Raw genomic sequence first — 20597 nt, forward strand, 5'->3', positions numbered from 1 at the left:
TTGTGTAATACAACCTGTCCGCTGTGTTCTGTTACAGTAGCCCAAAGACATGTTCCCTAAGACATGGGGAAGTAGGAACCTGAACATGGGCTGGATGTTAGGAAATAATATTATTTATATGTGGCACAAGCAACAGAAATGGAATCATCAGGTTATGTGTGTGTGTGTATACATATATATATATATAGTACAGACACATACATGTATATGTATGTAACAAGTAAAGACACTTGAGAGTGGGAGGCGCGTGGGAGGGCTTTGAGGGGGGGAGTGATATAATTCTATTTCAACTTTTAAAACTTTTAAAAAGAAAGCAATATTATATAAACACTATGTTTCTTCAGCGTGAAGTCTCCACCATGTCCATATAGAGTGATTTCTTTTTTTCTATGCCTGTTGGATATGTATGGTTATATGTTTTAATGCCCTTGATTAATCTTCAAGTGGCTCAGGAAAACACATGCTCCAACACACAGACACATGCCCATACACATGTGCACACTCACTCACACACAAAGGACAGAAAGCTGATATGGTGATGGTTACACTTCATTCCTATAACCATATTTTTTTCCCTGTAGATCTAGAATTTTGCAAAATAAGAAGCGCTGTGAGTTCTTCATGAGCCATGTCAGTAACTCAGAAGGCAAGGGGAAGCAATGCGTATGTTCTGTGTTATCGAAAGGGAGGTTTTTCCATACAAATTCAGTCTCAGGTGGAATACACTTGTGCAAACCTGGGCTTTCCACTTACCACTGCGGCAGGGATGTTTTCCATATGAAGAAACAGTGTTCCGGCTGATGGCCTAGCTCACGGGTGGAATACTTGCCTGACATCAAAAGCTCCCAGTTTTAATTCCCAGCAGAAAGAAAAGGGTAGGGATGGGAAAAGGGGGGGCTGGAAAATATGTAGAAAACCAAGCATGGTGGCTCATGCCTGTAATTCTAGAACTTAGAAGACCGTTGCAGGAAGATAGGCGATGAGTTGAGGCTAGCCTGGGCTACATAGTAAGACTATCAAACCACCAACAGAAATAGTTCTCCTTGTTATGTTTCACTGCCCAACACTACTACACCATGTGAAAGCAAGCGTGTATAATAAGAGTCATCTTTGATTATTAAATGCTGACTATTTCATTTCTTACCTTTTTTGAGACAGGGTCTCATGTATACAGCCTGAGTGACCTAGAACTCACTATGGGGCCAAGGGTGAGTTTCAGCTTCCAGTCCTCCAGCCTTTTACCTCCCAAGTGCTGGACTTACAGATATGTACCACCATGCCCAGCTTATACGTGGTGGGGTTTGTGCACTGCTAGACAAGCACTCTACCAACTGAGCCACAGTCCCAGTCTAATTTTGTTATTTTTAAAATCACTACAACAATAATAATTAAAGCTAAGTCTTTCTATTGCTCCATGATCAGCTTTAAGGAAGATATCAACTCATAAGCATTGGAATTTCCCTCTGTCTGTCTGTCTGTCTGTCTGTCTGTCTGTCTGTCTCTCTCTCTCTCTCTCTCTCTCTCTCTCTCTCTCTCTCTCTGTGGGTGTGTGTGTGTGTGTGTGTGAGATTGCTTTTCCACTCCTGACCTGCACAATTGCTTCTCTACTCCTTCCCACACTAGGTATGTAATACAATTTCTCTGCTTTGTTGGAAACACTATTTCGGAGGAATTTTCCAGACTTAACTGTGACACTGATCCCAGGGCCTCTCGGAAATAATAGCAAGGAAACACTGCCCCCTAGCGGCCTATCTTCTAATCGCTGGCAGAATCTAATCAAGCATGGGCTTATGTAAAGGAGTAATTTACTATCATCTAAGCCTATTCAAAGGATATTCACTAACACCCTTCTTTGAGCCCCGCATAGGAAGAGAAACCACAAGAGACACAAAATTCAATCATACAGGGCACAATCTGAAACAGTTACAATTTCTGTTCCACACACAAGAATGGAGTCAAGGTTAACAGGCTAAAGTCAAGAATGGAGGCCTTTGGAAGCTGTGGCCCTGAGGCTCCCACTACAGTTGTGGTGCTGTGGTGGCCACCACACTGAACAGTGTGTCAGAAGCCTGGATTCCTTTCTAGCAGCAAGCCATGAGCATTCTATGGCTCTGCTGTCTTCGTGACATTTCTTACCATGACAACCAATGATTCACAGAAACCAGATGGTTCATCTACCCATCTTCCAAATGAGGATCCTGAGGCCTAGGAGCTGCTAAGGGTGGATTCCTCTATGTGTGCTTAGCTCAATCCCAGGGAGCAGCCATTCACACGGTTCTCTGACCTTAACTTACTGAGGGGAAACAACCCAATGCTGTTTGTTATACAACCATAACTAATGACTGGGTGAAACCGCTTTCCCACACAGTGACATAGAAATGACCTTGTCCCAAGCTGAATTCCACTCAGGACCTGGATATACATAACATGGATTCTACCTAGCCACAATCTAAACCCCGTGGTTTTATCAAAGGATCCAAAATAGGAATTCAAAGTCAAGGTTCCCCTCCAGTTGCAGATATTTGCTATCCAGATCGCATGCCCAGAAATTGGGAACCATGAGATATGAGGACTGGGGCACTCATTATCTTAGGCATGTTTCAGAATCGTGCATTTTAATGCCTGAGGCATGAAAATCTAAAACTGGCTTCGGAGACATTAGTATCCGTCAAGCTGACAAGTCTCTTTGCTCTCTCTAATGTCTTCCACTGTGATGGCTCCAGTCTTCAGAACTAGACAGACATCTCATCTTTACAACTGTCTACCACCCAATTTGCACCAGTCAGCTCCGGCTATGATGGAAAGCAAGCCAGCTGCATAATGACTTGGAGATCAGCACAGCATGCCAGGAAACTCACAGCAGAGAAGAATCGAGACCTCCCTGAGTTGAGGCTTCCATTTTAGGAGAGAACCTAAAGACTGAGGAGGTTTAAGGTCACTTTAAAAACATTACTAGCATGCAGTAACAAGGGGCGGGGTCTTGTGTAGGAAAAAGAAATGATAAAGTCAAGAACTCAAGGATTAGGCAGTAAGGGGAGGTTGGCAGTCAGGGCTCCTGTGTCCATGGAAGATGGGAACCCTGTGGCTTTGCCCCACCTCCTATGGGGATTCAGCCAATGGGGATTCAGCCAGTGGGGATTCAGCCAATGGGGATTCAGCAAAGTATCCAAGTGTTCTGAAAGAGCCTGTAGGCATCCCTACATGAACCTCCAACCATCTTACCTGATGTCCACGCCTTCCCTTTTCCCCCTTGGGGCCTTGGATGAGATTATCAATTCCAGGATCCCCCTGAGAAAACAAAAGGTGGCCTTCCTCAAATGGACAGCAAACGAAAAGAAAAAGAAAGGCATAGGTAGAGACAAAAGGAAGAACGGTTTTAAGGGGAAGGAGGAAGGGCTGGAGTGCTGGCTTAGAGGCAGAATAACCGCATCGCATGTGCAAGACTCCGGGCTCTATTTGTAGCACCAGATAAGAAGGGAGGGGGCGGGGCAGGGAGAAGGGGGATCAAGGAGGACCCTTTCCATTGCCCAGACCTGTTTGCTCAATAATCCCAGAGGTCCAGCCCAATTAAAGTCCCAGCTCTTTCCACACCCAGATGTGTAAGATGTTTTTACCCTCAGATCTCTAGCTCGTTTCAATGCAGTAAAGACAGACTGACCAGGTGCCTTGTTAACCAACACCAGACCATTCTTAGCCTCTGCACGGCTCTTAGGAATAAGGAACTAAAGCAGAAGAAAACCCACAGCCATCACTCACCGGATCTCCCCTCAGCCCAGGCTCCCCACGAGGTCCAGCTGGTCCAGGCAGACCTGTCAAGCCCTTATATTACAAAGGAGAAAAATGAAAAATGAATCACATCATAAAATCACTTGATGCTTAAAAGTAAAGTATAAAAGGGGGTGGGGGGCTAGGATTTAAGGGGAGTCCTTGAAGCTTAAAACATTCACAGTCACGTTATGGTATTGTTTCTGCAAATTCTCCCTCTGCCGGACCCTGCCGGAGTATCATCACACTTGACTCTCACATCTCAGGAACTGATTAATTCTTCTGCGCACAGTAGGATCTCAGGAACTAATTCTGCTGCACACAGTAGGACCCAGGCCTCCTCACTGTATCAGGCCTTGGTCTTTTCACCCCTCCCTGATGCTCTATAAAGAATCACATGGGAGAGGGGAAGCAGGAGTGGGGTCACGTGGGGACGGGCAATTTTATCCACCAGGCATCTTGATAGGGTTAGCAGAGTTCACAGGTGGAGAGGGGAGGCATGATTGCTGATACATACCGCAGCATTTAGGAGCATAAGGCACGATCTTATTAAAATGTTCAATGAAGAGTTGGGCACGGAGTATCTGGCTTATCTCACTTCTTCCTAGGTCCTGTTCAACTCCCACTTCATGTTGCCAGAATCATCCCCCAGGCCTATAGCCTCCCTTACCCAGAAACAGCTGATAGCCCCGTAATGACTAAGTGGGAAGAAAAACTAAAGCCATTTTTAAAAATGTGTTGGGCCGGGCGTGGTGGTGCACACCTTTAATCCCAGCACTTGTGAGGCAGAGGCAGGTGGATTTCTGAGTTCAAGGCCAACCTGGTCTACAAAGTGAGTTCCAGGACAGCCAGGGCTATACAGAGAAACCCTGTCTCAAAAAACCAAAAAAAAAAAAAAAAAAAAGTGTTGAATTGACCTTGGCTTTCAGGACATTCCTCCTAGCCTTTATGTCTTCTTGTGATTTTTCCTGTCTAGAAATACCCTGTTTTGGTGTCTTTCTCCCATCCACTCTCACAGAGGTCTGAAAAAACCCAAATACCCATCTTCTCGTGGTCCCTGGAATTCTGAGGTCCCCTCTCTCCCTCAGTCTCTGGTCAAATGCCTCAGTCCCAATGGTAGCCATCTTGGCCACTTGGTCCTTTGTCCTTTACACTTCAGCACATCCTGGATGCAGTGGCCAGTCCCTACCCTGTCATTTCTCTACCTGTGTATTCACTTCAGTGGCGATCTTATATCTACTTTCACGATTTCTTGACCAATGTCTGTCTCTCCCCAGGAAAGTCAGTCCTGAAATCCAGAGCTACATCTGTTTTTACCTTCCACTCTAAATTATGCCTGGGTTCCAACAGATGCTCGGTTGATACTGATGATTGACCAAATAAAGGGGAAAGACTCTGTGTTTTTCTCCATTGTGTCCCAGTAACACTTTATTTATACCATTGACATCCTTTGTCATGGCAAACCTTGTACTACAGTCTTTGTATAAACTATACGGGTTATTTATTAGCCCTTTGCTAGCCATAGCCAAGACATATTTATTGTTGAACCACTCCCTGTGGGTAGCAAAATGTTGTCTTGGGTAGAAGACACCTGATGGATAGTTATGGAATGTATCTCAATTTAACTGAAACATAAAGCTTTTTATGTTAGGGAAGCATGGTATCCAACATTGTCTCCAAAGTATGACCCACAAAGTCCTAGTTTTTAGTTGGACTTTCTACTTGGAAAGTAAACCTTAATAAAGAGATATTTTAGTTCTCTCCTTCTGTTTCCCTATCAGGAAGCTGATCCACAGCCCTGATCATGCACCCCAGAAATAAAAGCACTACCTAATTCCACCCAGAGTACAAACAATGACAAGCAAATAAATTTAACCTCCTATATAAACCTAGCAATCAATAGACATTGACTCTAGGTTTTCGTTGAGATGGCTCCTCTCACCAAGTTGGAGTCTATGCTCGATTAGTAATGTCTGCCATGGGCACAGACTAGGAGAAGGAAAGTGCATGCAACAGGTATCTCCCTTCCCCTCTGCAGAACTAAATCCAGGACAGGAAACAGAAAGTAATCACCAGCAAAGACACAAAGAAGAGAGAGATCCCTATAAACAGCCAGAGTGGAGGGGTGTGTAGCAAGTACTCCTAACTGAAACATTTTATCCTAGAGGAAGGCTACCTTAGATTCAGGAAGCAAGCAACTCACAAGTCTCAGGAAGTTCCTGAAATAGCTAAGACTCACAAGGCTTCCCCAAAGTTATGGAAGCAGTAAAGAATGGTGAGGAGAGGAGGTGCTCTGCCATCTGGAGACTCTGCTTGAAGAGATTCTGTAACCTGATCTATCCAGTTGTTGGCAGTCATGATTAGAGTTGCGGGGTTACGGTCTCTGGGAGTCATCACCATGCAGTGCTAGGCCTTTTGGTAATACAGTTAGTTTCTTTTTAATCATGCATACCCCATAAGTAATCTTTCACCCAGACATCTGTAAGTGACCCCAATAAACTCAACATTTCACCAAGCAGGACTCTGAACTCTGGAAGAATCGTTACTTTGGTCTGTCCTTGGTTTGCTATCTGGGGTGAGGAGGCATTGGTTCATGCCTCCCCAGCAAAAGTCTCCCACAACATCAGAAAAACTATCATGAGAAAGAAGGAAAGGGAACCAGACAATCAAAAACAAGTCAGTGTTCAAATGAGCACTGAGGATGGAAACGTGGAAAAGGCATGCGTGTGGGGAGTGGCAACACCAACATGGGCAAACACACAGGGGCAGGTAAGCATGAGGAATGTTCTAGAGGAAGAGGCTGGTATAGTTTGGCTGGGAGGGAGGCTAAAGGGTCCTGGTGGGAGACTATGTCATCAGTGACAGGGACCCATGAAGAGCTTATAAGTCACAGAGTGACCTACTACTCACGGTACAAAGCACAAGGGTTAAGTCCTACATTCAGCAACTCGGTTCACAATCCACCCTTCAGGTCCCGAGCAAAGCTTTCAAAGGGTCATCTCACATGACTGCCTTTCACACTCAGACTCAAATAAAACCACTAGATGATTCCTTCCCACTGCTTAAACTGCTGCAGAAAGATGACAGAGAAAAACACCCGCATATTTTACCCGACTGCCGCTGCTTCCTTTCTCTCCAGACGGCCCTGCGGCTCCACGATCGCCCTAGGAAAAGAAAAAGAAAATAGACAAGGCATCTTCATCCTATTAGTCACTCTGGAAGCTTTCCTCGTGCCATCTTACATTCTAGCCAGGAGTGAGAATGTACATTAGCACCCTTGGCAAGAGGACAGATCAGGGGCTCTGAGTAACTCTCACACCAAAAACAATCTCAGCTACCAGATTACATACGTTAAGATGACAAATAAAAAGAAATTCTTAGTGTTCTCAATGAAGAAAAGGCAGATAGCATTTTAAGAGAATCAAATAGAACTTCTTGAACTGAAAAAAAAATAAATAAGTGGATTTAGAATTCTACTGACATGTTAAATCGCAGAGTAAAGTCAGAAATAGTGAATTAGAAACCAAAGCTTAAGAATGTAAATCTTAAGCCTCTGTGTTTTCTCTGTGGTCTTAGGCGACCCCTGAGAAAAAGCTGTCCAACCCCCAAAGGGGTTGCAATCCACAGGTTGAAAACAGGTGGAACAGAGGAAACAGATGCTATGCTTTGTGTCTCGCATATCTCTCGAAGTCTACATGATGCATCTGATCCCAGTGTGTTGTTGCGAGGAGATGCTGTGGACCTTTAAGAGGTGCAACCTGGTGGGAGGTCCTCGGGCCACCAGATTGAACCCTTGAAGGGAACCCTGGGACCCCAGCCCTTTCTTCTTTTTCTCCTTCTTCCCAATCATGAAGAGAGCAGATCATCCCACCACACGCTCCCCAGAATTCTCTTCTGGGACTCCCCCATCGAGGGCTTTGGAGAAAGGGGTCCACCCAACCACGGACTTGAATCTTAAAATCATGAGCCAAAGAAAATGAGCCTTTTCTCTCTATATGCAAATCAACTTGGGTATCTCATTATTGGACAAGAAGCTGACGAATACAATACGAAGCTTAAAACTTCAATAGGGTAATTTTCTACGGATTTTCTAAGATCTGTAGAAGGCATAAATAGATCCAAAGGCTTAACAAGTTCCAAGCAGAATAAATAACATGAAACCTACACCTGGAGACATCTTATTGAAACTGTCAAAACTAACAGCAATGGGGACTTTTTTTATGCAACCTGATATATATATATTTGAAATGCTGCTTGCTTGCTGAGAGATAATTATTTTGACAGCTTCTTAGAAGTAATAATGAAAAATCCAAGGCAAAAGAAGACAAAAACTAAGAAGGCATTCTCAAAGTGCTGAGAAGGGACAACTCTCAAAACAGAATTGTTTACTCAGTGAGTTATCTTTTTTTTTTTTTTTAAATAGAAAACATAAAATAAAGAGACTGCAGAGAAACAAAAGCCAAGGGAGTTTACAATGAGCCTGACTGTCCTTAACGGAAAGTCTGCCAGTTGTTTCTTGTTTTGTTTCATTTCATCTTGTTTCCATTTATCTACTATTAAAAGGAAAGTATTTGTGATGCTAATAAATGTGGGAGTAAAGCTAAGAGAAGACCAGCTCTATAGGACAGCTTGGACAACAAAGCTGGGGCTGGAGAGACGGCTCAGCTGTGAAGTTCTCTTCCACAGGGCCCAGGTTTGGTTCGCAGGACCCACGTGGTCCTTTCACTTGAGTTATTGGACTGTAGCACCCACTTCTGGCCTCTGCATGCACCTCCACACATGCGCATGTGTTCACACACCCACACAAAAATAAACCTTCTTATTTTAATGTCTTATTGCTGGAACTTAACAAAATATAAGACAGAAATGAACTTCAGGATCATGACAGGCATCCTGGGAAGGGGCAGACTAAAGTTAAGGGCCCATGTATGAGGGTGGATGAGGACAAACAGCTCAGTTTAAACCCTGCCAAGTGTGCATGGTAACAGGACCAGTCAGGAAATGCTGTCTTCATTGTAACAGTATTGATGCCAAACTAAGATGAGAACAGATGAGAGGCCTACTTGTGGTAGAGTAAGCAAGAGGGAGGAGGGGAAGTAGGAGAGGAAGGTGAATACGAATAAAGAATACTGGCAAATATGTACAAAGATGCATAAGAAATCAACTATTAAATACTAGCATGAACTTTACATACTAACTTAATCTTTTTAAAAGAACCATATTAGGTTATATATATATATATATATATATATATATATATATATTTAGATTTATTTAACTTATTGTTTACATAAGTTAAATAAATCTAAAAAACACTGTTGCTGTCTTCAGACACACCAGAAGAGGGCATCGGATCCCATTACAGATTTTTGTGAGCTGCCATGTGGTTGCTGGGAATTGAACTCACTACCTCTAGAAGAGCAGTCAGTGCTCTTAACTGCTGAGCCTTCTCTCCAGCCCCCTAACTTGAATTTTTTTTTTTTAATTAATACTGTGAACTCTGTAAAGGATTCTTTTTCACTCCAAGATTCAGGGAACACTGTGAAAGGAGGGGTGGAATATGAGAGGCAGAAGACAGTGTGAAGCGCTGTCTAAAGCAGTCTTCTGGACCCAATACGGCTGTTGCACCATGAACTCAGGGTGGCAGCAGCTGCATGCACAAGACTGGTCCTCAACACTCCATCATGCAGTGGTGAGACCACACCTCCCCAGAGGAGCCATATGGTTAATGCTGTGAGGTGAGAATCCTGTCCTTGCTGTAGCCACAGGTAAGCTGCCCTTGCCTGAATGAATCTCCCCAGCCATGCTTATGCAGCCAACCCAGACTAAAAGCAGTGGACCACAAAGGAAATGACATGAAAATAGGAAGGGGAGTCAGTAAGAAGGGGGGTTCTGTGGGATGGGGAAGATAAGAGAAGATAATGGGGGTGTATGATCAAAATACACTGTGTGTGTGTGTAGGTGTGTGTGGGGGGGTGGGTGGGTAGGTGGGTGTGTGTGTGTCTTGGTGGGTGTGTGTCTTGGTGGGTGTGTGTCTTGGGGTGTGCGTGTCTCGGTGTGTGTTTGTATTTGTTCTTCAGTCTGGTCTACCAATGAAAAAATTAAAGTTTTCAACTTTTTAAAATAATCACTCTAGTAAAGTTTTATATAATTAATTTAAAATATTGCTATGAGATGTTTCTCAGAAGGGAGAGAGAAAAGTTTAATGAATTGAAGGTGGTTGGTACAAAGATCAGGAGCCAGACATGGTTAATCTCAGCACTCAGGAGGCAGAATCAGGCAGAGCTCTGAGTTCATGGCCAGCTTAGTCTACATAGCAAGTTCCAGGCCAACCAGGACTACACAGTGAGACCCTGTCTTAACAGATAGACAGACAGACAGACAGACAGACAGACAGACAGACAGACAGACAGACAGGGAGATAGATAGATTACAGGGATCTATAGATCGAGAGGAAGATAGCAAGATAGATTATCAGGTAAAGGCACTTGTTGCCAATCTAGATTATCTGAATTCAATCACCAAGACCCACAAGATGAAAGAAGAGATGAATTACTGCAACCTGACCTCTGGCATGTATGCACTGGCACAGATACACACACACACACACACACACACACACACAATAATGCTAGAGTAGTGGGAGAAAACATAATAAAGCAAGATAGTTCCATACCTGTTCTCCATCCAAGCCCCCAACACCTTCCTCACCAGGGTTGCCCTGTGGAAAGGAAGGGCAGAAGTTAGAAACAGGAAGCAGTGAGTGAGGGACTTCTGGTGTGTTAATTTCCTTGCTAGTGTTTCTCTTTCAGCTGTCAAAAGGGTAGAGTTGCTAAAACAATGTTAACACCAGGTCCAATTATTAAAAAGTAAAAACTTCATCTCCCCAAACCCTTTCTTACTGATTTTCCAGACCATTCCAGGCAGAAGAAGAGTCATGGAGATATGATAGAAGAGGGAGAAGGAGGAAAAAGAGAGACATGTAAAAAGGGTGGGGGTGACACGTGTGGTAAAAGGATAAGAAAGACTTCCCACAAAGATGAGCAAGCCTTTTGCCAAACTGGATGAACTATCCCAAATGGATATCCCATTCTAAAAATGGCCCTTATAGCTGGTCTGGACCATACCTGTAATTCAAGCACCCAGGAATCTGAAGCAAGAGGATCAAGAGATCAGCCAACCTGGGCTACATAGTGAAACATTGTCTTAAAACATATGTGTGTGCAGTACGTGCACGCACATGCCCATACACACACACATACCATCTCTTGAAGAAAAACAATCAGGAAATAAAAGCTAGTTCCAACTAGAAAATATCATCCTGAGTGAAGTAACCCAAACATAAAATAACACATATGTGTATGCACTCACTGATACGTGGATATTAACCCAGAAGCTTGGAATACCCAAGATACAATTCACAGACCACATGAAGTTCAAGAAGAAGGAAGATCAAAGTGTGGATACTTCGATCCTTCTTAGAAGGGGGAACAAAACACCCATGGAAAGAGTTAGAGACAAAGTATGGAGCAGAGACTGAAGGAAAGGCCATCCAGAGACTGCCCCACCTGGGGATTCAGCCCATATACAGTCACCAAACCCAGACACTATTGTGGATGCCAACAAGTTCTTGCTGACAGAAGCCAGATATAGTTGTCTCCTGAGAGGCTCTGCCAGTGCCTGACAAATACAGAGGTGGATGCTCTCAGCCAACCATTGGACTGAGCACAGGGTCCCCAATGGAGGAGCTAGAGAAAGGACCCAAGGAGCTGAAGGTGTTTGTAGCCCCATAGGAGGAACAACAATATGAACCAACCAGTACCCCCAGAGCTCCCAGGGACTAAACCACCAATCAAAGAGTACACATGGAGGAACTCATGGCTCCAGCTGTATATGTAGCAGAGAATGGCCTTGTCGGTCATCAATGGGAGGAGAGACCCTTGGTCCTGTGAAGGTTCTATGCCCCAGTGTAGGGGAATTTGAGGGCCAGGAAGTGGTAGTGGGTGGGTTGGTGGGGGGGGAGGAATAGGGGGTTTTCAGAGGGGAAATAGGAAAGGGGATACCATTTGAAATGTAAATAAAGAAAATATCTAAAAAGGGGGAAAAAAGAAAAGAAAAGCTATTTCACAGTGGGCTTATCCCTATTGTCCACCCAAGTAAATCAAGTTTAAAGGAATTCTTTTTTTAAACCCAAGTAAGATTCAATTAGCACACAATACTAAGCACAGCAAGGTTTTGAATTGGAATTGATGTGACATGTTTGCCAGAGGCTACAGGAAGTGATAGAAGGTTTCCGAACTCCCGAGTAAGATCAGCCCATAGTTCTTGTCTGTCATATCCAATTGTAAATACTCCACCATGGTATTGGGGGGCACATAGAGGGTATGTAGCTTGTATTTCTAGAGCAAATATGTGAACAAATAGACACTTTGATTCTGAATCAGGATTCCAGTTCTTCATTGACTGTGAGGACCGTATTTCATCACCCCCTCCTCAACATGTTACATCCTGACCCCACACTCCCCACCACACCTTGGACTCCTTTTAGAGCATCATGTGATAGAATGGTAGTTTAATTACTCTAGAGCTAACCAAGCTTAAAATTAATATATGTGACAATCTTTGAGCTTAAATATCTGTCCCCTGAACTGTCACCCATCAGCCAGGCAGTGCCTTGGCAAGCTCTACCTCCTTGTCTTAGAATCAGGGATTTCACTCAGGCCATAGAACAGGGGATGGACTCAGTACTGTGTTTCCCAAAGGAGCTGCCACCCAGGACAAGGAAAGGGAAGACAGTCCTACCTTCTCTCCTGAAAATCCTCTTGCTCCCTGAAATTATGAAGAAATAAAAAATAATTAGGACCTAAAAGAGTGACATTACCATGAAAAAAAATACAAAACCAAGAAACCTGCTTGCCTGCACTTACTATAGCAATATTCACAATAGCCAAGTTAGGAAATCCACCTACGTACCTATCAATGGAGGAATGGGCTTTGGTTTGTTTGTTTGTTTGTTTGTTTAATGTGACATAGAGACACAGTGAGATGTTATTTAACCATTTTTAAAGGAAAAAAAGAAACATTCTGTCACTTGGAACTGTAAGGCATTGTATTAAATGAAATAAGGGAGACACAAAAGACTAGTAATACATTTATAGAAATGTTTACAAGTGAAAATAAAAGTCAGCCCAAATATAGAATACTGGTCACCAGAGGTGGGTGTGGTGAAAGGGAAGAACAGAAAGCAGGGGGAGGGGCTTGGGCTCTACTGGTGTCCTCTATGTGCAGCTACTGAAATAAGACTTTATTCATAGATACACTCCATACGTATTAATCAAAACTAAGATAAAAAGGACTGAGGGCTGGCGATACAGCTCAGTGGCAAAGGCTTGGTTAGCTCATGTGAGATCATGTGAGGTGTAGTTTCAGAAAAAAAAGAGAGAGAGAGACAGAGAGAGTGAGAATGAAATTAGATCTGTCTTGATGAGCTTTTTAAACCCTTGACTCATTTACAAAGTCAGGTTTCCTCAATTGAAGAAAATATACTGATTAGATCAAAATGAATGGCACTCTGTCTCTCTGTCTCTGTCTCCCCCCCCTCCCCCAGTGAATATAATAGGAGATGCTGGGGGAATGTTCTTGTGCTCTGTGTATTCAAATGCTGATTTCTGTACCCAGAGATCTGGGTGCAGTAGGCTTTGGTACTTTGTCTTTGTTATGTAGCATCTCCTGACTCTCAGTATTTTGTAAGACAATGCTCTTCACCAACTTCTGATTGGTTAAAATGAAGGGCTGGACAACGTAGAGCTGGACAGGAGAGAAAAAGGCAAGACTTCCATGCCCAGAGAGAGAGAGAGAGAGAGAGAGAGAGAGAGAGAGAGAGAGAGAGTTTCAAGTGGGAGTCAGAAAGTCACTATCTGGACACAGATGAAGAAGGAAGGGCCAGGGCAGAGACCAAGATGGCAGGTAATGGGCCCAGTGTCTGGGAAGTGGGCCAGACCAGCATCAGCAAACTTCTTCTGAGCTTACTGAAGGAGATCCTCCAATCCCAGACGCTGCAGTTCCATTTAATGCAACCATTTAAAAAGAGGCATCCTGCCCCTCTCCCCCTTAGCTGTTGATATTTGGGGTTTTCAAGTCTACCTCCCAACCATTAGCACACTCAACTCTTACTTTGATAGTCTTCCCCCTCTCCTGGGACCGGAGCTTGCTCTCCCCAGATGCAGGTCAGGCTAAAGTACTCAAGAATTAATTCCTCTTAGGACCAGCCCCATCTCTTTCCTGGGGTGATTTAGAGTAGAACTCCAGCTCCCTCATGTTCGAGTGCCTAAGGCTCAGGTTCATGTTCAACACTGACCACCAGAGCTCCTCCTCTGCACAAACTTGCTCCACCCACAGGCAGAATCTGATAGTTGTCTTTTTAGGTCCCTTTCTCCTCTGTCTTACACCATTACTTCACTCTTGGGGTCTCCAGGTATCACCTCCCCGCAAACTGTAGGTCTTACTTCCTGGCCACCTTCAGTCTTAGCAGCTAAAGTTCCATAGCTGCGGTGAGAAATTATGATGTTTCTCCAACACAAGGGATGAGAACAGGAAAGGTAAAGAATCTCAAAGTTCAAGGTCACACTTACCTTAGGTCCTCTCACACCTGGACATCCTTCCTCACCTCGAAGTCCAGGAAGACCTCGGGGGCCTCTTTGTCCCTGTGAAGAAAGACACGGGAAGATACTCTGTCTCCATGCCCACAGTGGTGGTTGGAATATGTTTGGCTCTTCAGAAGGGGCACTATTAGGAGGTGTGGCCTTGTTGCAAAGGGTGTGGGCGTTGAGGGCTCCTAGTGCTCGGGTTCCACCCAGTGCAGAAGAGAGCGTCTTCTTGGCTGCCTTCCAATCAAGACTGTAGAACTCTCAGCTCCTTCTCCAGCACCATGTCTGCCTGCTGATTCTATGCCTCCCACCATGATGATAATGGACTGAGCTTCTGAAACTGTAAGCCAGCCCCAATTAAATGTTTTATGTGTAAGGATTGCCTGGGTCACGGTGACTCTTCACAGCAATGAAAGCCTAACCAAGACACACAAAGCAATTCAAACCAGCAGTGATGCCCATCGAAGGGACTGGAACATAGATGGTCCCTATAGTTTTACACCTTCAAACACCTGGCCAGATGTGACCTACAAGGTCCTCAGATTACAAATTCATCAACTGGCCAAGCTGGAGTCCCAAATAAGCAGAAGGATATGCGTATCCCTGCAAAACTTCAGAATTCAAACCTCAGATTTGTCTTAATATTCCCTTCAGACAGCTCAAACTGTGGTCTCACAGAGAATTAATTGTTGTTAACACTTTGTTACCAGTGACATCCTTCCTGTCCCTAAGGTCCCTGTTTGTCACCTCACCTCGGCAACTGATTACTTTGAGATCACCTTGTTGTCCCCTTATCATTATAGTGTTTGGGGAAATCTACTTTGCATGTATCTGACTTATGTTGGTTGGTTAGTTGGTTGGTTAGTTGGTTGGTTGGTTGGTTGGTTGGTTGGTTGGTTAGTTGGTTGGTTGGTTGGTTGGTTGGTTGGTTGGTTGGTTGGTTTTTGGTTGGTTGGTTTGATATTTTTAAGTGAGTGGCGGGGTCTTGATATGTAGCCCAGGCTAGCACTAAACTGCTTCCACCATACTGGGGTTATAAATACATACCACCAGGACAGGTAAATGTTTTCTAATTTTTTGAAGTTTATTATTATTGGCGTATGTGAAGAGTGTGTGTGCGTGTGTGTGTGTGTGTGTGTGTGTGTGTGTGTGTGTGTGTACATGTGCATGTCTGTGCACAGGTGTAAGGGACTACAGTAAATATGTGTAAGTCATAGTACACCTTGCAGGGGTTGGTTCTCTTTCCATTGTTGATTCCGGGGGTCAAACCCCAGTTGTGGGGCTTACACAGCGAGCACATCTCACTAGCCAAATTCCTTTTTTAATTTAATAGAATTGCTTTCTAGGTTTTGAGTTTTGTGTCAATCCAGTATCTCAGCAGAGACGCCAGTCACATGAGAGAAGGTGCCACTCCTGAGGTGGGTCCTCCAATCTCAATCCCTAGAATCCCAGAAGGCCTCAGCAGCCCAGCTGAGACCCCAAACATGGAGGAACACCTGGCCTTTGAGCCCTTTTAGGTTCTCTCACCCACAAGGTCAATGAACATAACAAAATAGTTTTTTCTTTAATCTTGTGCATGGTGTCTCTGTGTTTGTGTGTTATGTGTACGGGAAGCACATCTGTCCCACGACCTGGTATGGAAGAAAGAAGACGACTTTGCCTTCCTGTCTTCTGCCTTGTTTAACATGGAGTTTCTTGATCTTCACTGCATATGACCTAGGACCATGGGTGTGCACACTACAATATCTAGCTTTGTAGGAGTTCTGGGATCCAGACGCAGGTCACCATGCATAGAAAGCACTTTACCTACTGGGTCATGTCACCAGCCTCAGAACATTCCTTGGAGGGCACGTTTGAGAGAGGTATGATATCTGGAAGAATAAACTATTCCTAGACATGTTCAACTTGAACATACAAATTTATGTTCACACCTCTGACAGCATTCTACCCACAAAGATATCTCTGACACTGAGAAGGGAAACGGGACCATTTTTAGAAAAACAATATTCAGAGCTGTTCAGAGGACAACCCACAGTGAAGTCATCTTCTCTTGTAAGAAATTACATGAAACACAAAAGAGGGTTGGAGAGATGACTCAGTGGGCAAAAGTACCAGATGAGCAAGCCTGGTCTGAGTACCCAGCACCCAGGTATAAAGCCCGATGCTGTGATAGAAATCAGTGATCCAGTATTCATGTGGCAAGACAAGAGGCAGAGACAGAATTGTCAGGAGTTGTCCAAGTCAGTGGGCTTAAGTCTGCAATACATAAACAAAAGAAATCCTGCCTCAACGGTATGGAAGAAGAACCCAGTCCTGAAAGTGACCTCCAAGCAACACACACACACACACACACACACACTTTAAAGGAAATAATACTGGCTAGCACTGTTCTATCAAATACAATAATCCACAGCCAAGCTCTCAAAAGGTGTCTGCTCCAAAGAGAAAGGTGCTATACATGAAAACAGCAGATGTGGAAGACAATGTATTTCTAAGTAAGATACCTTGTTGATTTATATGTTATACATTATGAACTGTGTTGAAGTCATGTAGGTATATTAAGTGAAAGAAATATATTATTAAAACAGGCTCCATCCACTCCATCTCCTTTAAAGTGCTACAATAATAAAACTTAAAATTGTAAATTCCCCTTATATTTCTAACTCTGTCATAGAAGTCTATAAAGATATCTTGGCTATTATGATGTTAGAAAACCTGAGAACAAAACTATCCCCTAGCCAGTGGAGGCCTGAGCTCTCCTGGTGGTCCGAAATCCAAGAGCCCTAAATGAGGGACTTTACACATATCTAATGTGGGCCCAGCTCACTAACCCATCCCACGCATATAAAAAATAACATTTAAAGGACATTTTAAACATCATCAAAAAATTAGGAGGTATATGTTTGCTAGTTCTAAGTGAAATAGCAAAACTCACTTCAGTGAGGCTGTGCTAACTGAAGAAAGGGGCTGGGGATGGGCTGAGCGATTCTCCCAAAACTGCAAAGTAGATTGGTTCACACAAGTCCTGGCAGCTACATGTTGCCTTTAATTTCTGCTTATCACACAGGGTGGATGTTCAAAACAACAGGTGGAGGGGCAGGACAGATGGCTCAGCGGTCAAGTGCAATGACCGCTCTTCCAGAGGACTTGGCTCTGTTCCCAACACCCACATGGCAGCCACAACTGCCTGTAACTCCAGTTCCAGGGGACACTCTTCTGGCTTCTCTGGGTACCAGGTACATATGTAGTATATAGATACATCTGCAGGCAAAACACTTTTATACAAATAAAGTTAAAAAAAATAAAACCAGGTGATGAAAGAAAATATCTGCACTTGTATATGGAGTAGCTCACAGAGGGTATTTTTCCCAGTTACACTCCAATGTTATTTTCTTCCTCCTTCCACCTCCTCCTCAAGAAAATCTTTTTTATTTTATTTACTTTGCTGCATCTCGATAAGTTTCCCCTCCCTCCCTTCTCCCCTTCCTCACCTTCTCCTGTCCTTGCTCAGCCTTTCTTCTCAAAGAAGGGGAGGCTTCCATGGATATCCATCTAGCTTGGCATAGCAACACACAGAAGGACTAGGCAGCCCAGTTAGGGGAAAGGGATCCAAAGACAGGGAACAGGGCCATAGAAAGCCCCTGGTCCAGCTGTTGGGAGTCCCATGTGAAAACCAAACTGCACATCTGTTACACGTGTGCAAAGAGCATAGGTCCATCCCATGATTGCTCCCTGTTTGGCAGTTCAGTCTCGGTGAGCCGCTATGGGCCTCCAGAGTGGTTTTGTATTTTAACTCTCATTCTCTCCCCAGTATGAGCTGGAGGGAAGAGCTACAGAGAAGGTGGTACCAGGTCAGTTGAGAGGCAGAAGCGGCTACTTAAGTGCAGCTGCCTCCTAAAAGCTAAATGTGTAAAACAATGTTCTTTTCCTGCTGATGCTTTTCGTTTTGTCAAAGATGTTCATTCTTTATAAAGTAAGATATTGTGTATATTAACACTTAGTGGGGTTTTTGTCATTAGGAAATAAGTAAATAAAACTCTCTCAGTTTTAACTAGGAGTAGATATCACAAGAATAAACCCCAAGCTGGGAAAGACTGAGGGATACACACACACACACACACACACACACACACATACACACACACACACACACACACGTCAGTGAGGTCCTCAGTAATTGTTAAGATCATAAAGACTGAAGGATGGGGGACTAGAGAGCCACGGGCAAGAAGGTGTAAACTCAATTGTAAGTGAGTAAGTTCTGGGCTCTAATGCACAGCATGACAGCCACAGTGAACACAGCATGAGCTGCTCCAAATTCTCCAAGGAGGCTGATCTGAAATGTTCTCACCACACACCTGAAAAAGTGCTGACTGCCATGTAACCAACCTACCAATGGCCTCAACTGTATGGTGATCTCACAGCACAGGTGTATATGAAAACATCAAGTTTACATACCTCAGGACATGAGGTTCCATCTGTCAATTAAATCTCAATAAGACTGGGGTGATAAAGAGTAGGACCGTGTCTTGAGACCAGAAAGGTTGACAACCAGGGGTGTGCCTGCAAATCAACTTTGAAATAAGCTCCTGGGACAAAGGTCTTTAAAAATCGACTGAAACCCATGGAATTCGTGTGTCTTCCTGGTATTGTTGGGATGGGGTGAAGATGGCCCCCCACATTCCCCTCTCCTGACCTACAGTTCTCTCTCTAACACACATTTGTGTTCACTGAATGGTGCACACCATTCCCTTGAAGCACATTCTGGGTTTGGGATGAGATAGCCAGGGTTTTAAGCAAACCTTAAGTAGTTCACCGTAATTCCAGAGCCTTCACTGCCACTCAAGAAAGAACTGAGTGACTGTGTTATATATTAGGAATGGACATGGTTGCTCTTCAGCTCCTCTCATTATGCCAGTCCATAATCATGGAGGCTTGACAAGAGTAACCAATCTCCTCAGTTTAGCCAATGGTTAACAGGTAGGAGAGGGGACAAGAAAGGAAGGGAGGCTGAGAACCAGGAAAGATGCAGTACTCACGTGGTCTCCCTCTTCACCAGGATGGCCGGGGAGCCCGTCCAAACCCCTCTCTCCCTGAGAAAACAAGAACCTGAAATAGGTAACTCGGACTCTAGATTCTTCATCATTTCTCAAGTCTATGCAAAATAATTTAATTGCTACTATGAGATAGCCTTGTCTCACTATGTCCACATGTTATTTTTTAAAAATCTAGTAGCTGCCAGAGGAAGTACACGGACATGGAGACCCTTGGCCTGTATAACAGGGAGAATAGGAACATGTATGTGTCTGGCTTGTCAGATTATTGCTGTGCTTACACATTTTTAAGCCATTCTGTCATGAAGACTCAGACTGAGACTAGTCTCTAGTTTAAAGTTTAAAGGGGAGGAAAAGTGTTAGTCCTAAACAGGTCTTCAGCCTTACTTTTAAAGCAATCTGCAGGATCTGGAAAGACTGCTCAGGGTTCCAGCAACCATATGGTGGCTCACAGCCATCTATCGTGTGATCTATGCCCTCTTCCGTCCGGCATGCAGGTGTTCATGCAGACAGAGCACTCATATACGTAAAATAACTAAATCTTAATAAAAAGCAAAACAAAATCTGCAAAAGGTCAGGCTTCGGCTTACTCACGAGGAAGGGTTTATTTCTTACTCTATTTGTTTAGTCTTCGGTTTTGTTTTGTTTTATTTTGTTTTGTTTTCGGTTTTAAGCTAAAACTATATCATCCTAAGGAATGTTGGCTTGCCGTTTAAAAGGTAGATTTGTTTATTTAACCTAAAATTCACCAAGAAAATCAGCGAGGCATGTTTGTAAAATTCAATACAACCAAGCGCTCAGTTCTAAGCAAGCAGGGAAGCCAATCTTTTCTAACCCTCCAGACGCCAGCATTGGTGACCTGGTGACTCAGTCGCCACACACAGTAAGAGGTTCCGAAATTCAACCCTCTAGTTTAATGTTAAAGAACACGAGAGAGAAACCTGTCACTAAGGACTAACTTCAGTTTCTTTTTCAGAAAGTCTTTATAGGACCAGGGATATAGTTCAGTTGGCAGGGAGCTTGCCTGACATGCATGAAACCCTGAGTTCAAACCCCAACACTGCATAAACCAAGCACAGTGACACATACCACTAATCCTGGTACTTGGAACTGAAACCAGGATAATCAAAAC

At 43.8% G+C, this 20597-nt stretch overlaps 1 protein-coding gene across 1 annotated transcript in view; it reads right to left on the bottom strand.

Moving 5' to 3' along the window:
- Nucleotides 1-20597, bottom strand: part of LOC110301934 (collagen alpha-4(VI) chain) — a 107940-nt gene that overhangs the window by 48020 nt on the left and 39323 nt on the right. Inside the window, exons 13-19 of the mRNA XM_021172654.2 lie at nucleotides 19451-19504; nucleotides 14397-14468; nucleotides 12568-12594; nucleotides 10442-10486; nucleotides 6876-6929; nucleotides 3757-3819; nucleotides 3223-3288 (exon numbers count right to left, since the gene is read on the bottom strand). Coding sequence (XP_021028313.1) covers nucleotides 3223-3288; nucleotides 3757-3819; nucleotides 6876-6929; nucleotides 10442-10486; nucleotides 12568-12594; nucleotides 14397-14468; nucleotides 19451-19504 — 381 coding nt within the window. The remainder of the gene's footprint in view (nucleotides 1-3222; nucleotides 3289-3756; nucleotides 3820-6875; nucleotides 6930-10441; nucleotides 10487-12567; nucleotides 12595-14396; nucleotides 14469-19450; nucleotides 19505-20597) is intronic.

This window comes from Mus caroli, unplaced genomic scaffold (assembly GCF_978045245.1).
Source record: "Mus caroli unplaced genomic scaffold, Mus_caroli_1 scaffold_11, whole genome shotgun sequence".
In the NCBI taxonomy this organism is placed as follows: Eukaryota; Metazoa; Chordata; class Mammalia; order Rodentia; family Muridae; genus Mus; species Mus caroli.